Source organism: Oryctolagus cuniculus, chromosome 18 (genome assembly GCF_051225735.1).
Source record: "Oryctolagus cuniculus isolate XC-2025 breed Fujian yellow rabbit chromosome 18, ASM5122573v1, whole genome shotgun sequence".
NCBI classification, from domain to species: Eukaryota; Metazoa; Chordata; class Mammalia; order Lagomorpha; family Leporidae; genus Oryctolagus; species Oryctolagus cuniculus.
Window position 1 is genome coordinate 15,265,740 of NC_142884.1, and position 22,748 is coordinate 15,288,487.

A 22,748-nucleotide genomic window follows, 5' to 3' on the forward strand; every position below is an offset into this window, starting at 1 on the left:
GTGGCACGGGGCACACACGTTGGCGTTTCAGGTGCTTTTTGTGCTTAGGAGGCTGCGCTGTGTTTTCTTGAGCGACTGGACCCTCTCCACGGGTTGGGGGCCATGCTGCGCCCTTGCCTGTGCTAGGCGGGATCCCTACTGCGCAGGGGCTCGGGGAGCACAGTGTAAAGACGAGCGATACGGCACAGCGAGGCTGGGCTGCCTGGGCCGCGTCGTCACTCCGCACCGCTCGGCCAGCCTGGGCGTCTCGCGGCTGCGCCTGTTTCCGCAGTAAGGTAAAGACAGTAGAGGTGACACAGGCTTGTTGTGAGGGTTAGACTTGCACGTACGAGGCACGCAGTGGACCGTGCACGTGGCTTCAGTGGTCGTGGGATTTGCCTTTGTGGTAGCAGCCCCCATGTGGTATGGAGGCATAGCCAGGTGTTTGTTGATGGAGCGAGGTTCTTGGCGGGGACGGTCATGTCTGAGACGGGCTTTGATCACCACAACTTGGGAAGGAAGTGCTTTTGGTGATGGTGTGCAGTCCCCGGGGTGCCGTGGATGGGGCAGCCCCCCGCAGGGGTCCCCTTGCCGGCCGTGGGGCTTTGGTGGCACTGGTGCTGCCGCAGAGACATTCCTCCTCCAGCTGAGCGCGCCCCTGCTTTCAGGGTGGCCAGGAGAGGAGCTGCTGCTCTCCTTTTCCTTTTGTGTTTGAGAGAGAAACACGCATAGAGACAAAGTTGCCGTTTGCTGGTTTGCTCCCCAAGTGCTCACAGCTGCCCTGGGCAGGGGCTGAAGCCAGGAGCCCAGCACAAGCCTCCCGCATGAGAAGCAGGAACCCAAGAGGTTGAGCGGTCACTGATGCCTCCCAGGTGTGGGTGGTCCATTGCGGCATGCGGGCGTCCTCGCCCTGGGACCCCTGGCTCTGGGTGCCGTTGCCCCACGTTGCCACCAGCAGACGCCGCCATCACAGGAGTCGTCCTTGACTCCGTCTCCAGGGAGCCCTGCTCCTTGGGGTCACTGCTGCCACCTCAGCTGTGCCGGGAGGGGGGCCCCAGCACCCTGCCTCCCTCCACGCCTGCCTCCTGTGTCCCACCTGTGCTCCCAAACCAGGTCAGGGGGAGGGAGTGAGCGAGAAAGAGCCTGGCGAGGAAGGGAATCGAGCTTCCTTTGAGCCTGTTCGGGGCACAGGGCTTCCCTCTGTACACATTCGCTCTGCAGATTTTGTTTTAATGTTATTTAATTATTTTCATCTATGAGAGAGAGTGCACGCGCTTCACTCAGCTTGTTCACTCTCCAAATGCCTGCAGCAGCCCGGGCTGGGCCAAGCCAAAGCCAGGAACCTGGCGCTCCATCCGGGTCTCCTGGGGCCCAAGCACTGGAGCCAGGAAGCTTAATCTGCTGTGTGCCACGGTACTCACCTCTCCACAGATTTTATTAAGTGCCCACTGTATACTCAACACCGTACAGGGCTGTTGGGGTCCCGTGGTGGTCCGAGCAGCAGGAATCCCTGCCCTGACTGTGCCGACATCCTAGTGGGAGACGTGGGCCCTGAACTGACGAACATGCAGATGTGTGCAGTGATGGTGGTGGCGGTAAGCCCTGATAGAGGAAAATAAGGCTAAGGTTAGGGAGGTGGGGGAGGTGCGGTTTTGCCTGGGAGGTTAGGGAGTGACATGTGAGCAGAGATTGAAGCAAGCGGGCTATTTATTTGTTTATTTGAAAGGCAGAGTTATAGAGAGGCAGAGGCAGAGAGAGCAAGAGCGAGGTCTTCCATCCGCTGGTTCACTCTCCAGTTGGCCAGAACGGCTGGAGCTGGGTCAATGAAGCCAGGAACCAAGCTTCTTCTGGGTCTCCCACGCAGGTGCAGGGGTCCAAGCACTTGGGCCATCTTCTGCTTTCCCAGGCCACAGCAGAGAGCTGGATCAGAAGTGGAGCAGCTGGGATTCCAATCAGCGCCCATATGGGATGCTGGCACTGCAGGCCATGGCTTTACCCGCTACACCACAGCGCCGGCCCCTGGGGCAGAGTGTCCCAGGGTGTCTTGGAGCCACAGGCACAGGCTGTGCTGGAATGGAGTCCATGTGGAGGAGTGAAGGGGGAGGTGCAGGCCTCACCATGGTGGGGCTGCCGTGTGGGCTTTGGCTTTTTCCCCAGGCAAGGAGGGACGTGCTCAGACTCAAGTGTGACCCTGTGCAGACAGGAGGGGAGAGCTGGGACTCAGACGGCCCCTCCAGCGCTCGTTTTGCAGATGAACAGGCTGGAGGTTGGAAGGACTCCGCCCCTTCCCAAGGCTGCCCAGCTGGGACAGGGCTGGCACCCGAGGGCCCCCTGCCTGTGAGCTGCCTGTGAAGGCCACGCCTCTGCTTCTCAAGGACCAGGCCCAGCGCTGCGAGGTGCAGCTGTGTGGGCCTCACTCTGGTCACTGCTGAAGAATAGACCCTCGAGCTGGACAGACAGACGTGAGAAGGTCTCAGAGGAATTTCAGTCATGTGTTCTAGAGTCAGACGTAACGCAAGCCTTGGTGATAGCTATTGAGCGACGGCAGGGCTCCCTGGGGACTGGCAGCTGCTGCCCTGCCCTTTCCTGGGGTGCAGGACCTCCAGCGGGGCTCACTGCAGAGCCTCTGGCCCGCGCCTTCCGCTGGGCCTGCCTGCTCGAAGGGAAAGCCCGGGGGACTGCAGCCCTGCTTTGGGGGCAGAGGCCTAATTTCTGTACCCCTGTGCCACGCCAGCTGGGCTCCCAAACCTGGGCTCCTTGAACAGTCACAGAATCCTGGAAAGCGGCGGTAAGCACACTCCCTCAGCGGCATGAGCGGGCAGCGAAGTCCGCCCTGGCCCTCGCTGGGGTCCCCGCTGTCTTCCTGCTCTTGTGGCTGTAGGAGTGAGAGAGGCGACCCTCAACAGACAGCGTAGTTCTGGCTGGGTAGAACCCGCTGTGGCCACCCGCCCTGGTCTTGCCGCTGCCCAGTGGGGCTCCGCTGTGTGCGCCCCGGTACAGTGATCCGTTCTCCGGGGAGTGAGCTCCTGGCCTGACTGTTCGGAGCTTCCGGTGGCCTGTGGTGAGCAGTCGGGCTGCTTTCTGTCGGGGAGCGCTGGCGTGGCCAGGTCGTGCGGCCAGCACGCGCCGAGTTGTAATTCTTACCGCCGGGTGGTTCTTCACCCTGAGAGTGCCCCTGCAGCCTTCTGGACTCTTGGCCTTGGTTTTCTGAGTTGTAGGCGTTCTAGGGATGTTGATGGTTTTGGTTTGCACTTGTCCACACTCCCGGGATTGTGTCATTCCTTGGTTCTCCTGTGAGACGCTCTCGCTCCATGCTTTGTCACGTAGGTGACTGGAATCCGGTCCGCAGAGAGCGGGGAGGGCCGGGCAGGCCCCGTGCGCGGGCCGGGCTCCCGAGGCAGGTCTCTGTCTCTGTGCTGCGCCGGCAGCTCCCCAGCGAGCGGGCGTCCTCCACTGCCGTGCCGTGCCGGGTGTTTCATCACCTCTGCTGAGGCGCCTCCCTCGGGAGGACGGGAGGATGGGGCAGGACCCAGGCGGGGCCGGGGGATCTTCCCGTTCCTCCCCTGCTGCTGCTTCGGAGTCGCCTTTCAGCGACTGTACAAAGGGGCCGTGGGTCCAGAGCAGTGGGCAGGGCCGTCGCCGCCACGCACCGGGGAGACCCAAGGTAACGGCTTCCCCTCCAAGCCTCCGTCCTCACCCGGGCACGTGGGCCCCTGCGCTGGGGTGGCGGGGGGCGTTGAGGAGCGGCTGTGCCGGAGCACCGACACGCTGCCAAGGCCACCCAGCTCACCGCTCTCCAGCTCTGGAGCCTGACGACTCTTGGCCACACCTGGCCGCCCTCCCCACTCTCGCTGGCAGCGGCCCTGTAGTTGGTGTTTCCCGGGCAGCAGCCGTAGGTCGAGCCCTGTGCCCGCAGCGGGGACTTCAGAGTTGCCCGTGACCTGGTGCCACCAAGTCGGGGCAGCTTTAAAGGTGCCGTCGCTGGGCCAGTACTGGACACTGGGCCCCTCTGTCTTCCTTCCGTGTCGTCCGTCCCTCCTTCCTGCAGACCCTTGGGTCTCCAGCCCAGCCCTTTGGGAAGAAGTCTGTTCTGAGCTCATGGCGGGGGAAGTGTGCTGTAGGCTCCTGGGTCGGGGCCGGGGCCGGGGCCGGGGGGGAGGGCTCCCCTGCCTCCCAGCCTCACATTCGCCCAGCTCCTTCCTGCCTCAGAGTCTTTGCCTCTGCTGTTCCCTGTTGGAAATGCTTTTCCCTGCGTGTCTGCTTACGTGGCCTGTGCTGTGCCGCCCTCTACCACCTTCGCTTCTCTCCCAGTGCCCCCGCCCCGTCATGCCGTCCTGTGTGTATTTGTGTGTGGTTTTGCTTCCCTGCCAGAGACTGAGCTTCATGAAGCCGGGGCTGTGTCTTGGGGACGCTGTGTGCCCAGGACAGTGGCGCCGTGGGCACACTCAGAAGTGGGATCTGCAAGTGTTCCCATGGTTCCTTCACTGGGTGCTCAGCAGGTCCTGACGCTGTGCTGGTCCATTCAGCACCCAGAGGTGCGGAGTGCCGCTGGGGGCTACACAGAAAGCACAGTACAGCCTCTGAGTCAGGAAGGCTTCCTGGAGGAGGCACAGCTGAGACTTCGAGGAGGCGGGCAGGCCCAGGGGCTGGAGGGAGAGTGTGAGTGGGGCAGGGAGGGTTGTAGAGGCGCGAGGACCACTGCCAGGTGTGGTTCTTGGCTGGCGCTGGAAGGGTGCTGAGCAGGGAGGGGCAGGGTCCCATTCTGATACAGTTAAGGGCTGACCACAGGCACGGGGTGGTGGGAGAGGTGCTGGGAGGCCCGCCCGGCTGCGGGACAGAGGACTGAGTAGGGGGAGGTGTGCAGGGTAAGGGGCAGTGCGCTGCTCCTCCAGGGCCTTGAACTGCAGGCCGCGGCAGATGGCGGACAGCCCCCCCAGGGCGCTGAGCAGGGACATGAGAGGGTCGGACCTGCCGGAGAGGGGCCGTGGTTGGGGCAGGGCTGGGGGAGCCCAGAGAGGAGGTAGGGCAGGAGCTCACTGGCTCCGAGCCAGGCTGTGGTTTGGCAGGGCTGGGGTCGGGGAGAGGCGGGCGCCATGGGGTAGGCTGTTTTGGGGGTGTGGGTGTCAGGCCAGCTGCCCAAGGGTGCCTGTGTTGCCGCGCCTGGCCCTGAACGTTGCCTTGGGAGCTCAGAGTCCACATTTGAGGCCCCCCCGCCCAGCTCCGTCCCTGCCGTCCCCTCTTCCTCCCGCTCACCTCCCTTCCTTCTGCCCGCCCGGGCAGCCTGCCACCGTCACATGCCAGGCAGTAGTGTGTCCGGCCCACCAGCTCCCCTGGGGCACGAGAGAAAGCTGATGCCCACGGTGTCCCCAGAGCCAGCTGCCACTTCTCCGGGGGCCACCGGAGCTCCTGACCTGCTGTCCGCAAATAACCCCGGGCCGGGTAAGGCGAAAGGCGCCTGGGGCTCCATGGCCCCCAGCCAGGGCCCAGGCTCCAGGTAGGGGCCCAGCTGGCGGCTGCCTCGCGCCCTTCTCTCTGCTCCGGGAACTTGAGACGAAGCAGCGGCCTCGGCGTCTGTCAGTCTGTCGGCTGCTGGTCCCTGAGGACAGAGCGGAGGTCCTGAGAAGGGACGGGGCCTGCTCGAGCCCCCCGGACAAGGGCATACGCAGTAGGTTGCTCGTGCGTTCGAGATCCTGGCGTGTCCCAGACCTGCTTCTCCGCAGTTGGCTGGTGGGGACTGGGGAGCCGAGAGGGTCCTGGGGGCCGGCCAAGGGTAGGGGTGGGGAGGGGGAGGGGCACCTGGCTTGCTGAAGGTGACAGGTGCGTGGCTCTTTGATTTGGAACAGAGAGAATGAGTGAGAACGCCCGTGAGTGTGTGTATGTGTGTGTGTGTGTGAGAGAGAGAGAGAGAGTCTGTGTGTGGGGTGAGGGGTGTGAGTGAGGGTGTGAGGGATGTGTGTGTGGAATGTGAAGGGGGTATGTGGGGATGTGAAGGGTGTGTGTGAGGTGGTTTCTGTGTGAGGGCTGTGTGTGGGTTGTGTATGTGTGTGAGAGTGTGGGGGGTGAGAGTGCCTGTATATGGGTTGTGAGGGCTGTGTGTGAGGGGTGTGTGTGAGAGTGAGTGTGGGGCGTGTGAGTGTGGGGGGTGAGTGCCTGTGTATGGATTGTGAGGGCTGTGTGTGTATGAGTGTGGGGGATGAGTGTGTCTGTGTATGGGTTGTGAAGGCTGTGTGTGGGTTATGTATGTGAGTGTGTGAGGGGTGTGTGTGAATGTGGGGGATGAGTGTGTCTGTGTATGGGTTGTGAGGGCTGTGTGTGTGAGGGGCGTGTGGGTAATTGTGAGTGTGAGGTGTGTCTGGGGGTGAGAGTGCCTGTGTACAGATTGTGTGTGTGTGCGTGCATGTGAGTACAGTGGGGGGGTGTGGGCTAGCAGGTGGGTGCTCCCTCAGGTGCCTGGGCCTGTCTGATTCATCCTGGATTACCTCAGCAGTGGCGCCACAGCCACCTTGACACCCGCCCAGGCGAGGAGGGGCCGTCCCCGCCCCGCATCACTGTGCGTGGGCCAGGGAGCTCTGCTGCCCCAGCCTGGGGCCCCGGGGGACAGGAGCGCGTGTCCCCCTCAGACTGGGCCCCGAGGGCAGCGCTCCCTCGCATCCTCCCTGGGCCCACCAGGAGCAGCACAGGCCACACAAGGCCTCAGAGTGTGGGTGTCAGAGAGGACGGGACTGGGGCGGGGTCTATCCCCCTAACTTCCTCTCTTGTCTTGCAGACTGGGCTCTGTCCACGGTGCCTCCTGCATGTCCTGCTGCCCTGAGCTGCCCCAAGCGAGGTGACAGCGTGTCGCGCTGCCACCATGAACGAGGTGTCTGTCATCAAAGAAGGCTGGCTCCACAAGCGCGGTAAGCAACCACTTCTCCCCTCCGGGCCGCAGGTGTCACCGTGGAGTCCACGTGGCGGTGGGTGGGGGGACAGACGGTGAAGCAGCAGATGGGTGACAGGCGGGGCGGGGCTGCTGTGAGGAGCTGATGGGGACAGAGCCCTGGAGGAGATGAGGACAGGAACTACACACAGCTCCCAGGGAGCACAGGCTCCATGGTGGCATGGGCGAGCTGGAGCAGGTGAGGCTGATGAGCGGCTGCACTCCAGCCCTGATGGGCCAGTGGGCCACAGAGGGAGGGCCTTGGGTGTAAGATAGGACCCAGGGTGCTGTGGGCTGGGACGTGACCCAATCCAGGGGTGCAGATGGGAAGCCCAGGCCAAGTGAAATCACGGACAGGAGACCGAGAGCCCAGGACCCTGGACGGAGGCGGGGCGGAGAAGCACTAGCTGGGAGTCAGCCTGGTCCGGGTCGGCCCCCTGGGAGAAGGCGTCAGGCCTGCTGGTGGTGCTCTGTGTGCGCGTCATTCGCCTGGCCAGCTCCTGTGGGCCTGCTGTAAGTGGGGTGGCCACAGCAGTGAGCCCACGAGGCCAGTACCTGCCTTCATGTTGGTTTCTCTCATTCTGGCCTTGGGTGCAGACAGCGCCTGGACAGACAGATAGGCTGAGAGAAACATGGGGAGGGCGAGGCGCATGGGCAGGGGCTGTCATGTCGAGGGTCTGGGGCAGGGCTCTGGAGACCAGGAGGCCTGCCCGCCTTCCTGCCTGAGCTCCAGTGAGGGACAGAGGCATTCTCCAGGCCAGCTCTCCCCACCAGGTGCAGCAGGGGAAGACTCATTTCCCGCTGTCCTCTGCCGGAACCCTGACCTAGCCCAGACTGAGCCCTGGGCTTGAGGCTGTGGTTACAGTTCTCTGAACCCTGGCAGGTTCTAACCCTGGCTCTGCCACTTCCTCTTGTGCGAGCGAAGGCAGGCTGTCACCTCGCTGAGCCTTGGTTTCACATCTGTAAAGTGGGTTAACAGCTGTTGTCAGCACTGCAAGGACAGGCATTTTTTTTTTCCCCAAAATGGTCACAATGGCTGGAGTCGGGCCTGTCTGAAGCCAGGAGTAAAGAGCATCTTCCAGGTCTTCAGTGTGGGTGCAGGGGCCCGAGCGCTTGGGCCACCTTCCGCTGCCTTCCTGGGCCATCAGCATGGAGCTGGACTGGAAGTGGAGCAGCCGGGACTCGAACTGCTGCAGGCAGTGGCTTTACCTACTGTGCCACAACACTGGCCCCCAAGGAAGGGATTTTTGTGTGGCTTGTTCACTCTGGTATCCCCAGTGCCTCTGAGTACTCACTGAATGATTGTTGCCTGAATGATTGGCATTGTGGCTGTGTGGGTGTGCTGGGGTCTTCGGCTCCTGCTCGTCAGACTGAGTCCCACTGGACCGGGGTTCGAGGAACCGTGGAGGTGGCCAGAGAGCAGCTGGGGCTTGGAAGTCTCTGGCCTGGACTCGGCTGGTGGCGTTAAATGATGAGTCTTGGTGGCTTTTAGGACCTCGCTGTCTCCATTGTGCTACACGAGGCCAGAGGAGCTGGCCACGGGCCTGGCCGAGCTTAGACACACATGTCTCAGATGTGCACCATTGATACACGCATGTGCACGTGCCCTCGGGGCCCCGCTGGTGCTCATCATTCTGCCTGCCACTGTCTGGGCACCCGCCCCTGCCCCTGCCCCCCCTGAGCAGCCGCTCTGCCCCAGGCAGGCCTGAGTCTGAGTCTGCAGTGCTGCCCTGTGGGCTGGATGCCGCCGTGTGGACTAAGGCAGAGGTTCAGCAGGAAGAGGGACTGCCGGGGAGTTCAGCAGGGAAGGGGCTGAGCGGGCCCTGAACCGGTGCCCTCGAGGCCGAGCCAGGAGCTGCCTCTCGGCAGGGTCTGAGAAGGTGGTCAGACGGCCTCAGCGCACTCATGAGCACCCACCCCTGCTAGCCCACGGCAGGTCTAAGGCCAGTGTGGAGACGGGCAGAGTCGTGGCCAGGCGTGGCTCTGGGCCCCAGGCCTCCCTGGCGCCCGCGTGTGCCTCAGTTTCCCTGTCTGTAGGAGTGAGAGTGTGAGGATGTTTTCCTCCCCGCAGGTTTCTTTCCCTGTTACAGTCAGGTAAGCACCTGCCTCAGTAACTCACCTCCATGCTGAGCCCGACAGAGATGAGGTGTCCTCCCCGTTTTCTTTTCTAAAAATTAGGGTGAAGTTTACTTAACATGAAAGTGACCATTTTAAATGGTACAATTCAGTGGCCTTTCGTACATTTGCCGTGTTTCATAACCACCACCTCTGGTTCCAAAACCTTTTCATCACCCAGAGGAAAACTTTGTACCCGTCCAGCAGTCCGTCTCCCAGCCCGCCTCTCGCGGCCGCCCGGTTGCTTCCCTCTCCACGGGTGTGCCTGGATGGGCCCTGTCACTGGACTCCTGCAGTCCGCGGCCTTCTGTGATGGGCCACTTTCACGGGGTGTGTGTGCCGTTGCTTCTGTGTGGTAGCACTTGGCAGCACTTCACAACCCCCACCTTTTTAATTTTTTTTCCAGATATATGCTACAATTTTTTTTTTAAAAGAGTTACTTATTTGAGAGGCAGAGCGAGAGAGAGCAAGGTCTTCCATCTGCTGGTTCACTCCCCAAATGGCCGCAATGGCTGGAGCTGAGCCGACCCAAAGCCAGGAGCCAGGAGCTTCTTCCAGGTCTCCCACGTGGATGCAGGGGCCTAAGGACTTGGGCCATCTTCTACTGCTTTCCCAGGCCATAGCAGAGCACTGGATCAGAAGTGGAGTAGCTGGGACTCGAACCAGTGTCTATATGGGATGCCAGCACTGCAGGCGGCAGCTCTACCTGCTACGCCACAGCACTGGCCTCCTTCTTCACCCCTTTTTGTGGCTGAATAATCCACTGGGTGTCTGTCACCTTTCATTAATAATCACTGGCTTCATTAATAATCACTGGGTGTCTGTCACGTGCTGTTCATCTGTTCATTTGGGATACGCCTGCCCTTTGGCTATCATGGGCTGTGCTGTGATGAACACGACCTGTGTCTGTTCTTTTGGGTGTACCCAAGAGTGGAACTGCTGTACTCTGTGTGTGTTATCTGATGTGCTGTGTGTGGTCCAGGGGCTCATACCTGAGCGAGTGTGGTTGTGTAGTCTGGGTCCTGTCTCCCATGCTGTGCCAAGCTTTCCGTGGGGGCTGCACTGTTCTGGAAATGCAGAGGGTTCTTCACACCCTCGCTGGCGCTTGCTGTCTTCTGTTTAATGCTGCTGTTGCTGTGTCCCAGAGAGTGACAAGGGCTGCCCCATCTTGGTGTTGATTTAAGGACTGATAGTATTGGATCTCTACAACTGCTTGTTGCCCATTGGAGAAATGTCTGTTCTTGTCCTCTGTCCATTTTTAACTAGGCTGTTTGTCTTTTTGTTGCTGAGTAGCAAGTTTTTTTTTTTTTTTTTTTTTTTTTTTTTTAATTTGTGTTTATTTGAAAGGCAGTTACGCACATGTGCACACACACAGACACGGAGGGAGATCTTCATCTGCTGGTTCACTTCCCAAATGACTGTGACAGACAGGTCTGGGCCAAGCCAAAGCCAAGAGCCTGGAACTCCATCTGGGTCTCCCACATGGGTGCAGGGGCCCAAGCACTTGTGCCATCCTCTGCTGCTTTCTCAGGCCAATAGCAGGAGAGCTGGGTCAGAAGTGAAGCAGCCAGGATTCAAATTGAACGATCGTGTAAAGATGCAGGTGTCGTAGGCAGTGGCATAACCCTTTGTGCCATAGAACCAGCCCAGTCTTTAGTTTTCATCACCATTTTATAGTGTACAAGCCTTCCACCGTTTTTGTTTTTTTTTTGTTTGTTTGTTTGTTTGTTTTTTTTTTTTTAAAGCAGAGTTATGAGTTACAGAGATCTTCTATCTGCTGGTTTACTCCCCAAATGCTGGGCCTGTGCCAGGAGCCCAGAGCTGCTTCCAGGTCTCCCATGTGGGTGTCAGGGCCACAAGCCCTTGAGCCATGCTCTGCTGCTTTTGTAGGCTCCTTAGCAAGGAGCTGGACTGGAAGTGGAGCAGTGAGAATGTGAACGGATGCCCACATGAATGTCCGCATCACAGGCAGCAGCGTACCCCACCATGGACTGTGCCCGGATCTTCACGAATGGTATCCTTATGGAGGCTGTTATAAAGGGAATTGTCTGAATGTCCTCTTTGGGTTGTTTGTTGCAGGTGTATAGAAATACAACTGGTTTTTGTGTGTTGATTTTGCTAACTTTATTAACTCTAGTAATTGTTTTGTGGCTCTCTTGTGATTTTCTCTATCTAGGGCCCTGTTATCTGCTAATAAAGGTAGTTCTGCTATTTTGTTTTCAGTTTTAATGTTGAGTAGCAGCGTGGAAACTGGCGTCTTTGCCTTGCGCCTTTCATCACGGGCTTGAGGCCGCTGTGGACTTCTCGATGCCTGTTACCACGTGGAGGGAGTGCCCTTCCCTTTCTAGCTTGCCAAGTGCTGTGCATCATGTAAGAGTGTTGGGTTTGGTCAGATGCCTTTTCTGTGCGAGATGGTTGTGTCATCGTCTTCGTCCTGTGAATGTGCTCCATGAATATCATACCCAGTGATGTTCGTATCTTGCACCGTCCTTGGTCCTGATATGTGATCCTCTCAATATGCTGTTGAACTTTGTGTAAACAAAATCATTTAGTGTCTCCATTACAAAGAACTTAGTAAGTTAAAAACCTGTAAGATACTCAGAGTAGTGCTTGGCACAAGCACATATAATTTTCTCATCTCTGTCTCCATCTTCATCATTAATTAAAGGATTTTCCCAGAAGCAGAGACATTGACTCTGACAGGTGAAGTGACTTCCTGGAGGTCACAGCCTGTCCTGCCCTCCTGCCTGCCGTGTGTGCCCTGCCACGCTGGGTGCTCCTGTAGTGGGTGACGGGCAGGTGCTCAGCCGGTGCTTCCTTGCTGCTGACTCAGTTGTTGTTATCTTTATTTGGAAGGCAGAGTTACACACTCACACACAGATCTTAAATCTGTTAGATCACTCCCCAAATGGCTGCAATGGCTGGGCCTGGGCCAGGCTGAAGCCCAGAGCCTAGAACTCCATCCTGGTCTCCCACGGGCTTGGCAGGGACCCAAGCACTGTGGCCATCCTCCGCTGCTTTTCCAGGTGCATTAGCAGGGAGCTGGATCGGAAGTGAAGCAACCTAGATGCAAACCAGTATCCATATCGGGTGCTGGCGTTGCAGGTGGGGTAAGCCCTCTGCATCACAGCGTGGGCCCCGGCATCTTGGTTTTTAAAGCACTACTGACTCTCAGTCCACACGCTGCAGGACGCGGCCGTGTGAACCATGCAGTTCAGTGGCTGCTGTCGCCATGGTAATTTTAGGGCACTTTTTTTACTGCCTTCGAGAGGAGCCTTGCCTGTTGGCCATCACCCTTGAGTCCCCGCCCCGGATCCAGCACCTCCCCAGCCCTGGGCAGCCCCCGCTCTACTGTCGATCCCTGTGGACTTGCCCGTTCTGCACACTTGACAGAAATGGGGTCTAGAGTTTGTGGCCCTGGGAGTCAGTTCCTTAGTCAGTTTGTGGTACTTGATGGAATTGATGGGCCACGTTTCGTGTGTCCATTTGTCGGTGGGCATTGGAGGTGTGGCCGCTGGGAACACAGCCGCTGTGGACGTGCACGTGTGTTCCTCCGTCTCACTGCGTGTGGGGTGTGTGTATGTGTGTTTCTTGTGCTTGTGTGCGCGCACACAGGGTGCCGGGGTCCTCACGGTCAGGACAGACTCAGGGGCCGGGTCACTTGGAGGGCGAGGCAGCAGCTGACCAGCCGGGCGCCGAGTGCTCTGCGTCACCCACTGTGTGTCTGTGTTGGTGGTAAGGGGCCCTGAGGTCTGGCCTTACAGGGCCACAGGGCGTGTGCTTTCGGGAGCCTGGGCCTCCCCCAGGACGAGCCTCAGGCTGGCGGGGATGCCTCGCTGCTGGCCACAGGCGGGGACAGCTGGCGCCCCGGGCACTGCTGCAGGCGCCTTCCTGCCAGGCGTGAGCTCCGGGTCGCTCGGGCCAGCGCCTCTGCCTGCGTCAGCAGGGGCCACCTCAAGGGCTCCCCTGGGAGAGGTGTTCTCTGTCCACCCTCCCCCCACTGTGGTGCCCCTTGTGAGTCACTGTCACACCAGCTGCTTGCCTGCTGCCCGCCCGCGTGCCTGGGCCACTGTTCAGGCTGGCTCTGCCCTCTCTCCCTCCCCTCCTGCCTTGTTTCAGGTGAATACATCAAGACCTGGAGGCCCCGGTACTTCCTGCTCAAGAGTGACGGCTCCTTCATTGGGTACAAGGAGAGGCCCGAGGCCCCCGACCAGACCTTACCCCCCTTAAACAACTTCTCCGTAGCAGGTGCGTCTCAGGACAAGAGGGCTGAGTTCCCGAGCTCAGAGAATGATTGGAAGGTCTCGGGAGCACATGGGGTTCGGCATGCCGGAACTGTGGGCCTGTGCCAGTCCTGTTTGCCCTCAGAACCATTTCCTGCCCTTCCGTGTCAGGTGGGCCCTGGGAGCCGTCCTGGTGGAAGAAGAGAGGGGCCGGGGTATCCCCTCCCTCCATGCCGTGCCTCTGTGTGGCCCCAGCTCCTGCTGGCTAGGCCCTGGGTTCTCGCTGGTGTCAGGGCCTCCTGACCCACGCATGGTTGCAGCCCCTACTTGCTCCCTCTGACCAGAGGTGCAGAGGCATCTCCTCAGCATTACAGGGCTGACCTCCTTCCTGCCATGCCTCCACGGCACCTGGAGGGCACCTGCCAGCCGACCCCAACCAGGGGAAGCTTCGCAGGCCCAAAGCCCTGGCCTGGGCCTTGCAGAACCCAGTCCTACCCAGGCCCCGTGCTGCTTCCTCCCCTGCTAACCTGTCGGGCACTAGGTCCTGTTCCGCCTGCTAAGAACGTCTCAAAGGCAGCCATCCTCGCGGCCTCGCTCAGCAGCTCCCTCCCTGCCAGCTTTCTGACCCAGCCCCTCCCAAGGTGCCCCCAGCCACTCTTGTGGAGCCCTCAAAATCCCACTCTGGCTCAGAAAGCTTTTCCCTGGCTTCTGTGCCATCTGCTGCTGACCCCAGAGCCTGCTGCCCACGCTGGCTCCCAGCCTGTCCCCAGCAGCTTCTCGAATCAGGTCCCTGTGTCCTCCGCGCCGTCCCTCGCTTCCCCTTCTCTCCAGCTGGGTCCCTCCCCACCCCCCCGCATGGGGCTTGCCCCCCGAGTCTCCATGTGCTCTTTGCTGCCCTGAGGATGAAGGCCACGTCCCACCTCTGCAGGCACATCACTCCACAGCCCTCGCTCCTGAGCAGGCCTTGCCGCCCCTGCCGTGTGGACCCCTCTTCCCTTCACCCCCGCCTCTGATCTTCATCTTCAGGGCTAAGCTCAGAGAGGCCCCTTCCTCCTGGAAGCCCTCACTAGACGGCTCTACCCTCTGGGGCTCCTCCATCACTGTCCACCGGGGTCTGGACCTGGAGCTCCGGGAGGGCAGGACCAGGGTCATGGAGGGTCCTCAGTACTGGCAGGGGGCTGGGCGCACAGCTGGCTCGAGGCCGTCTGCTCACCTGCTCCCTCGCCACTCCCCTGCCCACCTGCAGAATGCCAGCTGATGAAGACCGAGAGGCCACGGCCCAACACCTTCGTCATCCGCTGCCTGCAGTGGACCACGGTCATTGAGAGGACTTTCCACGTGGACTCCCCAGACGAGCGGTGAGGCTGCCTGGCGAGAGTGGCCAAGGTGGAGTGCGGAGGAGGGGCGAGGATGGATGACTCCCCTGGGGCCCTACAGAGACGCTGCAGAGAGCTGAGGTCCTCTACCCGCAGCCTCGATGGCTCGGGGGAGCCTGGGTCGGGCCTCTGGGTCCCTGCAGAGGGGCCGGGGATCATTTCAGAACCAGAAGCAGTGATTTAGGTTCATCTTGTTCAAAACTGAAACTGCGGAGCTAGGGCTGGAGAAAGGCCCCTCTCACACCTCTGCCCCAGCAGGCCGTCCCCAGCCCCCGCCGCCGTCCTCCTGCGTGTGGAGGGCACACAGACCTCGTGCCACGCTCGTCTTGTCCACACACTGTTCTGAGCTTGTGTTTGCGTAAGGCTGCGCCGTCTCTGGGGGACCTGCTCCCCTCAGGCGTCGCGTTCCCAGGTCTACTTAGCGCTTCCTCACCGAGGGTGGTGCGTTGTTTCTGAGCGTCGGCCCGTCATAAGCAGTGCTGAGCGAGGTCCGAGGCGTGTGCCTCGTTGGACGTGTGCCGGGGAGCCCTTGGCTGTGGGAGTGCTGCTCACAGGAGCAGCCACTTGTGGGTGAGGAGTTCCTGTTGTGGAATCCGAGCGCGCCCCCGGCCAGTGTTCTCCGTGCCGGGCCTGCACCTGGCTGCCTGGTGGGAGTCGCACCGCGTGGTCAGCCCTCGGGGGCCAGGTGAAGCTGTTTTCTGCTGGGCAGTTCTTGTTTGTTTATAGCTGAGGCTCTTTTTTTTTTTTTTTTTAAAGGTTTATTTTATTTATTTGAAAGAGTTACCAAGAGAGGTAGAGCCGGGGCGGGCGTGGGGAGGTCTTTCATCTGCTGTTTCACTCCCCAAATGGCCACAGTGGCCAGTTCTGAGCTGATCAGGAGCCAGGAGCTTCTTCCCAGTCTCCCATGCAGGTGCAGGGGACCAAGCACTTGGGCCATCTTCTGCTGCTTTTCCAGGCCGTAGCAGAGAGCTGGATGGGAAGTGGGGCAGCCGGGACTCGAACCGGAGCCCATATGGGATGCCAGCACTGCAGGTTGGGGTGTTACCCGCTGTGCCCCAGCGCTGGCCCCCTGAAGATTCTTTATATATGAGGAAGCCTCACCCTTTATAAAGGCCAGCGAATGTTCTGTTGCCCTACGTTGTCCTTGTGGGCCTCGCTCTAAGAAACTCTCCTCCAGGCTTCCACTGAGCCCTGGAGAACCTCGCATCTTCCAGCGTCTTCCAGCAGCAGTGTTTTCCACAGTGATGCTGGCGTCTCGTGTCGTGTGGTCCCTGACGGGAGCCATGGGCTGCGTGTGCCTGTGAGTGCTGTACATCCGGTGACGAGGGCTCGGCTTTAGGTTATATGACTTGAACTGACCTAAGTAGCCACGCCATGGCGGTGGCTGCCCTCTTGGACGTGGCAGCTCTGGGGGCTGTACTGACCGTCAGCTACCAGGCGTTACCACGGTCTGTGCTGGAACTACCGTTGCATATCTCCCTGGGGTTAAAAATACACTCGCTGCACCGAGGGGAACAGAGTTACCACCCTGGCCAGCTGAGGGGTTACTCGATTGAAAACCAGGGGCCTGATGGTAAAGGCAGCTCCACACCAGCAGGTGTGTGGGTGCTGGGAGCCGCTGCAGGGACAGGAGGAAGACTCCGGAAGGGGACTGGTGCAGCGGAGGCCTGCAGGTGGAACGGCTCGTGTGCCCGGGGCCACGGGGCTTCTGCGTCTCAGAGCGCCGAGGCACCGGGAGACCTGGCCGGGGATGGTAGACGCTGGAGAGCTCAGCTGTGGCCAGGGCTCCTTGGCAGGCGCTTGGGAAGGTGGGGTTTGTCACAGGCTTGTCCGTAGGCCCAGGAGGGGGATAAGCTGGAAGCCTTAGCCCAGCTGTTCCCGGTATGAGCCTGGCCGCGTGTCTGACTGGGCAAGAGAGGGAACCTAGCTTCTGGCTCCCAAGACCGCTCGTCCTTGTGTGGGGCCTCCCTCCTCGTCTTGGCACCTCTGCTGCTGCCCCCACTGGAGAGGATGCTGGCCCAGGGACCAAACCCCTGATGCCTGCCCTTAGCTCTGGGGGAGATGGGAGCTGCTGTGGCTCCGTGCGACCCACCGTGCCACCCCACGTTGCGGGGGGGTGCCCGGACTGGGGTCGGAGCCACTGCTGTGTTTGCCCCTGGAGCTCAGTTCCCAGGCTGTCGAGGGCCATGGAGGCGGTGAACAAGAAAGCAGCAGGGGCCCGGCCTGCCCTGTGGAGTCCTTGGGCACCGGGGCTGCGGCCATCTCCTCCCTGCATCCCCTCTGTAGCCCGCTCCTCCTGCCTCTGCCTCTCCCCCTAGCCCCCTCCCGTAGCCACACAGAAGCCACCGATGTACAGCAGACTGGAGCCCATCGCCCCCATGGGAAACCCCTCACGCAGTGGCACACGGAGCCTGGAGTGGTCCGGCGAGTCCTCCGTCTCGCCCTCGCCGCCTCCACTGTTGGCTCTGCCACATTCACCTGCTGGGGCTGTGTTGGGCTGTTCTCCCCCCACCCCGGCTGCCCCCAGCTGTGCATCTCATGGATTTCACAGCCACGGCCGAGTGCCTGCTCCAGACCCGGGTGGTTCCGGGTTCTGCGGACGCCCGTGGGTCCTGGTGTGAGGCGGCTGCCCCTGACTGCTCTCCGACAAGGGCTTCCCTCTCCACTCCCTGCCCTGGCGATCGATGCTGTCGTTCTCGCTCCGACTGGGAGCCCCACTGGGACTTGCTCCCCGCTCTGTTCTCAGCACCCAGAAGAAGCCTGGCACAGAGGAGGTGCCAGTGAGTGCTCACGGCAGCCCGAGAACTGCCGGAGCATGTGTGTGTGTGTGTATTTCAGATTTATTTAATCGAAAGGCAGAGCTACAGAGGGAGAGAGATATCTTCTGTCTGCTGATTCACTCCTCAAGTTGCCCCAGTGGCTTAGGCTGGGCCAGGCTGAAGCCAGGAGCCTGGAGCTTCTTCCAGGTCTCCCATGTGGGTGCAGGGGCCCAAGCACTTGGGCCATTCTCCACTGTTTTCCCAGGCGCATTAGCAGGGAGCCGGATCAGAATTGGAGCAGCCGGGTCTCAACTGGCACCATATGGGATGCTGGTGTCCCAGGTGGCGGCTTTACGTGCTGCACCACAGTGCCAGCCCCTGCCGGAGGGTTTTCTGCTCCTCCCCCTCACAACCCTGCAGTGCCGTTCCCCGAGTCAGCCTCTGAGGCCCCGAAGCCACTGGGCCTGCCCAGTGTTTCCTGCAGGAGGAGGCCGAGCTGTGGCTGGGGCCAGGACATTGGTTCCAGTGCTGGAAAAGCCGGGCCGCTCACAGCCATGTGGCGAGCCTGCTGTAGAGCTGAGCCCCGGCCGCGGCTCCTGCTCCCAGGCCTGTGCCCTGCCTGGTGTCACTGGGGTGAAGGGGGCTCTCCTGTGTGCCCTGCCTGGCCCTGAGCCCGAGGGAGGGAGGAGAAAGTCTGAAAAGTAGCCCTGGTAGGAGCAGTGCTCTTGGGAGAGGCGGGAGTGCCTGTTAGTCCCCAGGCCTCTGCTGGCCGCGCAGGTGGAGCAGTGTCAGCCCGTTCGGCCCAAGCCCCCTTAGAACAAAGCAGACAGTCGCGCCTGCCGTGTAGGACTGTCGCGGGGTTTCAGACCTGCCTGGGGGTGGCATTCACACTGCTGCTGTGGGTTAGCATGGGGAGCCCCTCTCAGAGGGCGCTCCTTGCGTGGCAGCCCGTGGTCTGTGCACAGACCTGAGACGGAGCCACGCCTCTCCAGCTACTTCTGAGGCTGACACTTGGGCGTCCTGCACAGGGAGAGGCAGCTCTGCCTGGACTTGAGTCCCGGCCCGTGACCCTGAGTGTGCGACCTCCACAGGCGCCGCCGTCTCCGCGTCAGAACCACGGCCCCCACCATGCTCCTAGAGGGGTGGTGCCGTCTGTCTCTGCTTGTGTCTCAGTGGGGGCGGAGGCTGGCTTCCCAGGGCCCTCCTTCTGGGGGACTGGAAGGTACTTCAGCCCCAGCTTCGAGTGTGAGCTCCCCTCTGCCCCAGACACCGTGTTGCAAACCCTTGTGGAGTGGCCTGGACAGAGGCCCTTGCTTTTCCTCTGGAATTCCAAGTGCTGCAACCTCGCAGCCTTGGTCCAGTTGGAGCAGGATCGGGGCTCGTTGGGGGCGGAAGGGCCCCAGTCACCCCTGGCCAGCCTCCTGCCTCGGCTCCCCATGCACTCTTGAGGCCCTTTGTGAGGGGAGTTTCTGAGGGCCCAGACCTGGCCTGGGTGCTTCAGGCCACGGAGGAGGGCCGCACTGTGCTGGCCTCGGTGGCGGAGCTGCTACGGGAGCCCCGCCTGGGTGGCTCCGGCCCCCATTCCTGCCGGGGCTCCTGGGAGGCCGCGCTCCGGTTCCTGATGCAGCCGACTGTGTTCCTCCTTCCACCCTCGCTTTGTCAAAGCCCTGCGTGTCCCGGTCTGCAGCCTGCTGCCCCCGTGTTGCGCTCTCCACGGTGCTGCCGATGTCACGGGTTCTCAACACGGTCACCGTATCGTGGATCTCTGTCTTGTCTTTTCTTTTTTTTAAGCCCAACGTCTTAGACTCGAGGTCAGTGTTTTAAAATTTGTAAGAGGACAGCTCTGGTCTGCTCAGGCATGTCGTGAGATAGGCCCCTGGCCCTCCATATTGTGAGAAACAGGAATGTGAATGCTGGGATTGGGATTTAGGCTGCAGTTCATTCCCCCAAAGGGGACATAGGTCAAAGCAAGTTGAGAAATGTCGGCTGGAGGCGTGGGGTCAGGGCAGAGATGCTGCCCTGCTGTGCCCCGGCCCGGGGCTGTGCAGACATGAGGCACCTCGCTGGGTAATGAAACCCAGTGCCTGCCGAGTGCCTGCAGGTAGAAATGCCTCCCTCATGGGGCTGGCAGCTCGGGCGGGGAACAGCGGTGTTCCAGCTGTCGCCGTGGGTGCACCCGTCTTAGGGAGCTGGCTGTGACATCTCAGCGAGACGTGGGGGTGAGACCCGCTGGGGAAGGCAGAGCCTCCGGCGCGTGAGCTGGGGCCTCGGGGTCGCTGCGGCTCGTCAGCCGCCCTGTCCCTCTGCCTGGGAAGGCGTCAGGCTGGGAGCAATGGCTGTGCTTCTTGAATTGATTTTCTAACCCGTGCCTCGGTTTCCTGCTCTGTGATGCAGGGGGAGGGGCTGGGGGGTGGCGGAGGGAGCGGTGAGTGTTGGTCCTCAGGACTCCTCCTTGTCCCTGACTCCCAGCTCCCTCGAGAGGCCGTCTCCGCGCCGGCCAGGGCGGCTCCTGCAGAGACGGCCATGCTGCCCTGAACGTGTGTGCGGGAAGTCTCAGCTTCTGCCCGCGGCAGCACAGGGCTTTCCCCCTGAGGCTGTCGGGCCCCCGGCGAGCGCCCAGGTCGCCCCCTCCCAAGCTGCACTGGCTCTGCGTCAGGGACTCGCACGCTTTCTCTGCCCGTAGCAGCCTCGGCTTCCAGATGCCATCTGGATGACACACCGTGATTTTTATCTCATTTATTTATTCTTTAAAGATTTATTTATTTGAGAGGCAGAGTCATACAGAGGGAGAGACAGAGAGAGGTCTTCCATCTGCTGGTTCATTCCCCAAATGGCTGCAAAGGCTGGAGCTGAGCGAATCCGAAGCCAGGAACCAGGAGCTTCTTCTGGGTCTCCCAAGCAGGTGCAAGGGCCCAAGGACCTGCTTCCACTGCTTTCCCAGGCCATCAGCAGGGAGCTGGATCGGAAGGAGTTGCCGCGACTCCAGCCAGCACCCATATGGAATGCCATCACTGCAAGCAGAAGCTTAACCTACTACGCCACAGCGCTGGCCCCAATTTTTATTTTTTAAAAAATACTTACGGGCCTGATGTTTTTGGCATAACGGGTTAAGCCTCTGTCTGTGACACTGGCATCTCATAGAGTGCTGGTTCAAGTCCCAGCTGTTCCACTTCTGATCCAGCCCTCTGCTAATGCACCTGGGAAAACAGCAGAGGATGGCCCAAGTCCTTGGGTCCCTGTCCACCCACATGGGAGACCCAGATGGAGTTCCAGGCTCTTAGTTTTGGCCTGTCCCACCCCTGACTGTTGTGGGCATTTAGGGAGTGAACCAGCAGATGGCGGGTCTCTGTCTGTCTGTCTGTCCCTCTCTCTGTTACTCAGCCTTTGAAATAAATCCTGAAAAAATATCATTTATTTGAAAGGCAGAGATCTCCCTTCTGCTGCTGCATCCCTGAGTGCCTGCAGCCTAGGGTGTTGTGATGTGGGGCTTGGGTGCCCCGGGTGGCACTCGGCAGCATGGAAGCAGTGCCGGTTACACCGAGGCAGGCTGCCAGCTGTGAGGTGTAAGGGAGGTTTGGGAGGGGGTTGGCCTGCAGGTGCATCAGGCTTGGGCCTGGCTCACCCCTGGCTCCGTGTGTAGCGCCGCTGGAAGAGGCTGGAGGCGGGCGTGAAGGGCGGGCGCTCTGGCTGTACTCGCTGCTGCCCAGGTAAACCTCTGGGACGGGGGCTGCCTGCTCACTCTGTCTTGAATTTTCTCATTCTCAGTGATGGGCTTCTTTTCCCCACTGGTCGTGTGATTGTTCTCTAGACTCAAAGAAAATACAAACCACACAGTGTGCTGGGTTGAAGCACTGGAAAGTGCTGTGGGTATGTCCAGAATGGAGTAGCATTCAGCCTGATTTTAAAAAATGATTCACTTCTTTACATAAGGGACAGAGTGAGAGAGAGACAGATGGAAACGGAGACACCTTCCATTGCTGGTTCACTCCCCGGATGCGCAAAGCCAGGAGCTGAGCTGTCAGCTGTCCCTTCCCAGGCACATGGGGAGGGAGCTGGACTGGAAGTGGAGCAGCTGGGACTCGGGCACTGCAGTGTGGGAGGTGACGTCCCCTGCAGCGGCTCCCCCCGCTGTGCACAGCGCCACACAGCGCCGGCTCGCAGCCTGCGCTTCAGTCTCTGGTGATTCCCACAAAGAACGTTTGCAAGTGTCACACTCTGTTGCTGGGACGTTGTAATTCTCAGTGATGGCACTCTTTTGATCTCTCTCTCTCTCTCTCTTTAAATATTTATTATTTTTTTGAAAGGCAGAGTTACAGAGAGAGGAAAAGACAGAGAGAGAGAGAGAAAGAGAAAGAGAGAAAGAGAGATCTTTCATCTGCTGGTTCACTTCCCAAACAGCTGCAACAGCCTGAACTGGGCCAGGCTGAAGCCAGGAGCCAGGAACTCCATCTGGGTCTCCTCCGTGAGCGGCAGGGGCCCACACACTTGAGCCATCTTCAGTGCATTAGCAAGGAGCTGGATCAGAAGTGGAGCAGGCAGGACTCGAACCTGCACCCATGTGGGATGCCGGCGTTGCAGGCCTCTGTGGCTGGAGGCTGCCCCCTGCCCTGCTGCTTGCAGGCTGGCCAGCTCTTGCCCGAGGAGATCTTCAGCTTCTTTAGCCTGGACTCCTCCTTCTCTCCTGGTTTTCCTTGGCAACATGTTGGTGACTCGTGAACTTGAGCTTGGCGTTGGTGCTGAGGACCGCCCCATGTCAAGGGGCGGTCAGCCGTCTCCCCTCCTGGATCCCTGTGTTGCTGTGTGGCCTCAGGAGGCCACCCAGGGGAGATCAGGGACCTCTGTCCTTGGTCCGCTCGTGCCTCTCACGCCCGTTGCAGCTGCAGCCCCTCGAGGTTTCAGTCTGCCCCGTCAGTGCGGCTGAAGATCGCACCACAGTCCCCAAAAGCCCACCAGAGGGGCCGGGGCGCTCGTGTGGTGCAGCACCGGGGCTCACGTGTTGTCCCCATGCAGGGAGGAGTGGATGCGGGCCATCCAGATGGTCGCCAACAGCCTCAAGCAGCGGGGCCCGGGCGAGGACCCCATGGACTACAAGTGTGGCTCCCCCAGCGACTCCTCCGCTGCTGAGGAGATGGAAGTGGCGGTCAGCAAGGCTCGGGCCAAGGTGGTGAGTGCAGGGGCAGGGCTCACAAGTGCCCCCGTCCCAGCGCCGGCCCTGCCCACCCTGGTCTCCCTCCTGCGTGTGTGGGAATCCGACCGTGGGCCACGACTGCCCTGCAGGACAGGTGATTCCGGGGGTGGGGGAAGCCCCGGGGCAGCCCTGGTGCCCGCTGCCCTCTCAGAGCTCAGCCCCACCCTCCCCAGGCCCTGTGCCCGGCAGGGC

The 22,748-nt window shown here is 60.6% G+C and overlaps 1 protein-coding gene across 8 annotated transcripts in view; it reads left to right on the forward strand.

The window, feature by feature from the left end:
* The window catches only part of AKT2 (AKT serine/threonine kinase 2), a 36,964-nt gene that overhangs the window by 8,645 nt on the left and 5,571 nt on the right, over positions 1 to 22,748 (forward strand). For 6 of the 8 annotated variants that reach the window (XM_070062214.2, XM_051836390.3, XM_089318749.1 and 3 more), the window contains exons 2-5: positions 6,746 to 6,875; positions 13,130 to 13,258; positions 14,480 to 14,591; positions 22,379 to 22,532. In XM_070062214.2, the coding sequence (XP_069918315.1) occupies positions 6,830 to 6,875; positions 13,130 to 13,258; positions 14,480 to 14,591; positions 22,379 to 22,532 (441 nt within the window). In that variant the 5' untranslated portion in view covers positions 6,746 to 6,829. Of the gene's footprint in view, positions 1 to 3,518; positions 3,644 to 5,321; positions 5,645 to 6,745; positions 6,876 to 13,129; positions 13,259 to 14,479; positions 14,592 to 22,378; positions 22,533 to 22,748 lie in introns of those variants that run through there. The other 2 variants (XM_051836392.3, XM_051836391.3) reach the window with 2 other exon arrangements.